Here is a 6,608-nt window from a genome sequence, read left to right as displayed (position 1 = left end):
TCCATAATTGTCTTAAGAAAACATGGTCCAAAGTTGATACTTGACATGTTAGTTGTTGTGATCTACATGCTTGTTTGATTATCAAATAACTTGTTTTCGTTAATGATTATGTTTTTTTTAATTGTATATGTTAGTTCGGTTTGAGATGTTAAAACATGAAATCTAAAGGCACCTTATACGCACCATTATCGCTTGTCACGAAGTACGAGAAACACTCTAGTTGAAATTGAAAGCTATAGGGACCAAATTTGTAGTTATTGAAATTAAATACTACTGGAGCCAAAATTATAATTAATAGTACAAAATTAAAACTAAAATGGCTAACACTATCATTATTTTAAATTAACTATTACTGCACCGAAACTCCAACTAATACAAATTATAAATTATATGAACCAGTACTGTAATTATTAAAATTAAAAAAATATAAAGAATAAATTTGTAGTTATTAAAATTAAAGACTACAGGGATTAAAACTGTAATTAATATGTATTGAAAAGTATAGGGTCTAGAAAGATAATTATTTTATATTAAAAACTATAAGGACTAAATATGTAATTATTCATTAATCTAAGGATCATATCTTTAAATTTTATCAATATGACGCCGTTAGCATATATCCGGCCAAATCGGCGGCAATTATATATACAGTAACGTAGTATGGCTATCTATTATCGACTAATTTTAACAAGCAAACATTTTTAATATTGTGTGCGGATTCATGCCGTGAGAAGGCCTATTGTATGTGATGTGGTATTTACCGTATTAGCATGGGAATATTTTTTGTTTTATAGAGATATAAAGAAATAGATTATAGATGTGACTTTGTTAATTTTTAATAAACATGTTACCATGTTTTATTGTTATTTCAAACTGTCCTTTAGGTATAAGGTTTCCCCCACAACTAATTTGTATTCATTTTTTCGTAATATCTCACCGAAGTTGCATAAAAAATACTCAATTTTAAATGTAATCTTCTCTTTCAACTTCGTGACCCTATGTTCAATAGGGAATTCAACTCAAACCTAGTCTCGTCTATCAGGACAATATCATTGACAAAGAACATACACTCTGGAACTCTCCCTTGATAGTGCAAAACATCTTGCCCAAGATCAAGACAAAGAGATATGTACTAAAGGTCAAAACATGATGTAACCCAATCTTTACTAGGATAGATGAAATGTCATCAATATTGATCCGGACACATGTTATGATCCTATATATCACAAATAGACTTCACATATCTCTCTGGAATCCTTTTGATTTCAAGGTCCTCCAAGTCGACTTCTAAGGTATATATGCTACCATATACATTCTTTTGATGAACACCATATGAAGACCCATATTTATTTCACCATATTTCTTATAAGACATGATTCAGCAGATCATTATGTCATGAAGCTAAAATTATTCTCTGTCATGGTTGTAACATACCAACTACGAGTGAAATTACCCTGGCATGAAGGACAAAACAAAGCCCATGCACTCTTGAGACATTTTTGGTATGTGTTTGGAAGGTAGCACATTTTGGTCTTAGATAATGCTATACTCTACAGTTGTTTGTGTTTGTATTTAAAGTCACATTTTGGGTTGACTAGATTGATGTAGTAGCTTATTTGAATTATTAGTTGTCAGTTGGATCCCACTATGATGGGATTAGATATTTTAACTATCATTATGTTTATTATCTTGATGATAATAGTTAGTTGTTCATCAAAATTATGTAAGTTATTTTCATAAATTTTGAGATGTGAAATTATAAATAAATCAATATATTATTAACATTTATTGGATTTTAGATGTAACATTATAAACTCATATATATAGTTAACACTACTTCAAGTTATTTGGAAGTTTCACATTATTTTATTTCAAATGTGATCACTCAAACCGGCACTCCACAATCTTTTACCAACATTAGAAGATACAAGAATGTTCTAATTTTGAAAGTGTATAAAAGAAGAAAATATTAATCCATCAATCACGCTTGTAACTATTTATAGTTTCTTTACAATCAAAGTCATCATGTATAACCAACCATTAAAAACATGTCACGTCATACTTGCCGTATGCCTCTTTTCTATGACCATGATAAAGAAATGACAAAAACACAAAGTTTATGACATGCCCTTAACAATCGAGTAGAATTTAACGAACAAATAGATGTTGAAATTCCAACAAAAAATTATAAATGTAAGTATCACAACCAAAGAGCTACATTAGATATAAATTTTACCCTTTACATCATTTCACATGATTTAACTAATGGGCCTTGCTAACATCGTTGGATGTCGAAACCAACAACTACAAAAAAAAAGCCGATTTAAGACCAAGAAAGCAAGAAATTCTCAAAGAATCTAAACATACAGTTTGAGTAATAGTATAAGGACTAAAATTGTAACTTACTCAAAATACATTTATAATCACAGTGTGGATCCAAAGATCTAATGGCTATATAAACAAGTTGAGAGCTTCGTCAAGAAGAGGCAGAGAGAGATAACGGAGCATCCTTTCTCCACAATAACCCCAAAAGCCCCAATTATGGGCGCCGAATTTCTCCCAAAACCCAGTGAGAATGATCTATCCGGCGATTATCAGGCTGCTCCGGTGATACTCGGCCTCCTCCCCGCTGCCCTTGTTGACCACATAGCAAGGGTTGACTTATCAATTCTCTCTCGAATTCCCGGCGAACCTGGTGGTTCCTTCCCTGTACACTCCCTCCCCTTAATTTTGCTTAATTTCTTGCTATCTTAATTTCTTCAACCTATAATTGTTCATTTACCTACGTAATTAAATCGAAACCCATGCAATCAATTGCTTAAACTTCATTCCATTATGGGTAAAATTAAATAAGCCATTTGGTTTTTTCGTGAATGAGGGAATCGAGGACATATGAAGGCTTTTTGTGCTCATACTGTGCCGAAAATCAGTGCATTGGTACTTTGTACCGTACAAGCACGTGAAGCCTCTTTCATGGATCATAGCACAGGGTTTCCATACGAAATTGCATTAATTTGAATTTGAGGATCAGTTTTCATGTTTAATTTTCATTCTTAGGAAGCATTAACTACTTTTAAATCAGCCATATGCCATTTCCATGTGATTTTGCATTCTGATATAAGTTGGAGCATATCTTTATTGGTAGGTTGCAGCTGAAGAGCTGAAAGATCTACTAAAGGAGGTGAATACCCATATTTCGTCTTCTCCAAATGATCTGTCTCCTGTAAAGACTATAGCCGGGGGTAGTGTTACCAACACCATTAGAGGCCTTGCAGCAGGTTTTGGGATCTCATGTGGGGTTATTGGAGCTTGTGGGGATGATGAACAAGGTGCTCTCTTCTTGAAAAACATGAGCTTTTATGGTGTAAATATATCAAGATTGAGGGTGAAAGATGAACATACTGGTCAGGTGAGTGTTTTCTTTCATGTTTTTGTAATTCATTTTGGAGTTAAAATTAAAATTGTATTAGCTGATGACGTGGCACAGTGTGTTTGTTTGGTTGATCCATTGGGTAATCGTACTATGCGTCCCTGCATTGCCACTGCTGCTAAAATACAGGTGCACTTTAGTTTCGTACTGTCAGTTCACATTTATTACACAGTACAATACATGAAATACATGACAGAATAGTACAATGCAACTGTTTAAATTACATAAATGCCCTTATTGAACTTAGTTTGTTCAGTATTATGAATCACTCCTGTGTTTGTTGTTGAAAAAATCAGATTGCATGTGTTTCTGACATTGTTTTTGTAATTCAGGCAGGTGAACTAAAAAGGGAGGATTTTAAAGGCTCCAAGGTAATAAATTCTCTATATCTTTGAACTAGTTTTTATTTGCTACATATTTCTTAATGCCAATAGTTTTTATTTGGTATTATTGTTATCTATAAGTTAATTTGCTAATTTTCTTTGTATATATTTATGTTGCAGTGGTTAGTGGTGAGATATAGTATATACAATATAGAAGTTATCAATGCAGCTATCCAAATAGCCAAACAAGAAGGTCTTCTTATATCCCTAGATTTGGCCAGTTTTGAGGTAAAAAAACAATCTACCATTTTTCCTTTGCTTTGAATATAAACAGCTTATGTAGTTTTTTATTATCATAGATCATATAAACATTTTTTTTTTTTTTTTACATTCTATTATTAATTGACAGATGGTTAGAAAATTTAGAACACCTTTACTAGAACTATTGGAGTCAGGTAACATAGATCTTTGTTTTGCTAATGAAGATGAAGCCGCCGAACTTTTAAGGTAACATTTTATCCCGTGATACAAAAATTACACGTAATTTTATTTCCAATTTTGTGTACTTTTGTGTGTTTGATGTTTGTTATACATACCGTTATAGTGGCGAGCAAGTTGTGGGACCCGAGGCTGCAGTTGATGTCTTGGGCAAATACTGTCAATGGGCCGTGGTGACTTTAGGTCCACATGGATGCATTGCAAGGCATAAAAAAGAGGTTAGCCAGGTGTAATGTGCTATAAAGCACATGTCAGGCAGTCATGCTTCCTTTGACTGCCTCTTGTATCAGGCACCGATACATGTATCAGGCATGTATCGGACAGTCAGAATGCCTGATACATGTATTAGGCATCAGTCAGGCTGCCTAATACATGGTCTATATCAGTGCCCTGATAAGTATCAGGCAGCAAATCCTTTGCTGCCTGATACTGATACATATATGTGTATATGTATTAAGTGAGTTTGTGAACAACTTCAGGTTGTGAAGGTTCCCGCGATCGGGCAGACAAAGACAATTGATGCAACTGGGGCGGGGGATCTTTTTGCGGGCGGGTTTTTATATGGTTTAGTGAAAGGAATGTCTCTTGAGGAATGTTGCATAATTGGGTCATGCAGTGGTGGATCGGTGATTCGGTCATTGGGTGGTGAGGTGTCGCCGGAAAATTGGCAGTGGATGTATAAGCAGTTCAAAACCAAAGGTCTCCCTGCGCCCATTGTTTCGTTGTAAATCATCTTTTAAGACTTCTTCAATTGAATCCAGGCTAATTTTAGCCTGGTTTGTTTTTAGGATGAATGTTTAAGAAGACTATGATTAATTATGTGAAGAATCACCTTGTGTTTTTAGTCTTAATATTTTGGGATGAATTATCTGGGTTTTTTTTTTCTTTCCATTAAGTGATGTCAGGAGAAAGTGAATGTGCAAGTTCTAGACACTTAATTATAATCTGATAGAACTTGGATGTAAAAAAAATTAAAAAGAGCAAATAGGTAAAGGGTTAATGTTTTAGTATAATTGTCCAAATTAAGTAAAGCCTTCATTTCTCAAATATCCATCCTAGTAGCCTCTGGTTCTGCAATGGCACTTTCAAGAAGGTTAGAACAACCAAAGATATTAAGTTGGAAGTACAAAGGCAACGCATATGTACTATACAAATGTAGTATGCATGAAGTAGCATTTAAGATGATATATCTACATGCTTTCTTTGTAAAAAATGATGTTAGCATGTGTATTACTGATATGCTTGAAAGTTTGTTGCATACTGTATTATTTACGTACAAGTATGGTATACTACGGTGAGATCTCAAAAGATAGTTTATGCATGATATTGATAAAAGGGTTTATCAAAGTATATGTATTTTACGAAAATTGTTTGTTAATGAAACCATTAATAGCAATTCTGTTGTATTTATAAAATTATACCATAAGCACCTCCTTTAAGGTGTATATTCATAAGCAACGTCCATGGTAATTAATATGTTGAGAGGATCCCAGATGAGAAGGGATTGCAAGAAGAATTAGGTATGAAACTTTTTTTGAGTACCACCTATCACGTGCAAACGAATGGGCATGGTGAGAGAATGATTCAAACAATTGGCATGTGTATTGGAATTTACCGAAAATCGGAATGACCACCTTCATTTGTTTGAATTTTGTTATAATAACAACTACCACTTGAAAATGGTGTATTGTTAGTTAGAATCTAAAGAGAAACACTTATTGTGCCTAAGTTAGTACAACACACGACCAACTAAGGGAAGGTTATATGAGAAAGAATGGTTACAACTCAAAATCGTCAAAAGAGTTATACAAATTGAAGAGTAGACTTGTAAAGTAAGTTATCGTATATTGTTGAAAGTCTCTCCTTAGAGATAATTGTTAAGATTCGATAAGCATGTGAAGTTTGATCTTGTTACATCATATCATTCGTTGTTTTAAAAAGGGTAGAGAAACAAGCTTATATGCTCGGATTGGCTCCCGAGCTTGATGACATTCACAACACATTCCATGTATGTTATTTGAGAAAATTCCTTGAAACGTAAGTCAAATATCATTACGTTTATGGAAATACAATTGGATGACGAGAAAAGATTGATTGGGGAGCCCGATGAAATTACGGGTCGGAAGACCATGGAATTGAGAAAGAAGTTAATAGACTTAGGTGGTGATTGTTTTGAAAGAGGTAAAATGTCTTCTATCTTTTTACATGTCTACGGAATAAGATATGAACCAAAAGTATTTTTTTATGTCTTTAGTCTTCATAAAAAAATTATTTGTTTTTAAAATTCTTCTATAAAAAAAAGAATAGTGGTGTTGGTGTTGGTGTTGGTGTTGATGGTAGTGGAGGGGTGGTGGCGG

At 33.6% G+C, this 6,608-nt stretch overlaps 1 protein-coding gene across 2 annotated transcripts; it reads left to right on the top strand.

Annotated features, from left to right (window-relative positions):
- Positions 1-2,462: 2,462 nt before the first annotated feature.
- Positions 2,463-5,102, top strand: LOC145116025 (pfkB-like carbohydrate kinase family protein). Of its 2 annotated transcripts, XM_079052386.1 has the most exons (8): positions 2,463-2,709; positions 3,146-3,409; positions 3,488-3,559; positions 3,763-3,801; positions 3,934-4,041; positions 4,163-4,260; positions 4,358-4,469; positions 4,731-5,102. In XM_079052386.1, exons 1-8 carry the CDS (start codon positions 2,542-2,544, stop codon positions 4,977-4,979), a joined length of 1,110 nt encoding a protein of 369 aa, XP_078908512.1. In that variant the 5' UTR covers positions 2,463-2,541; the 3' UTR covers positions 4,980-5,102. The 2 variants fall into 2 exon arrangements, with proteins under 2 accessions (XP_078908512.1, XP_078908513.1); XM_079052387.1 differs by lacking the exon at positions 3,488-3,559.
- The last annotated feature ends 1,506 nt before the right edge of the window (positions 5,103-6,608 follow it).

Source organism: Lactuca virosa, chromosome 5 (assembly GCF_052849685.1).
Source record: "Lactuca virosa cultivar CGN04683 chromosome 5, Lactuca_virosa_CGN04683_v6, whole genome shotgun sequence".
NCBI lineage: Eukaryota > Viridiplantae > Streptophyta > Magnoliopsida > Asterales > Asteraceae > Lactuca > Lactuca virosa.
Note: the sequence above shows the minus strand (reverse complement) of the source record. Positions and strands in the feature narration are given on the sequence as shown.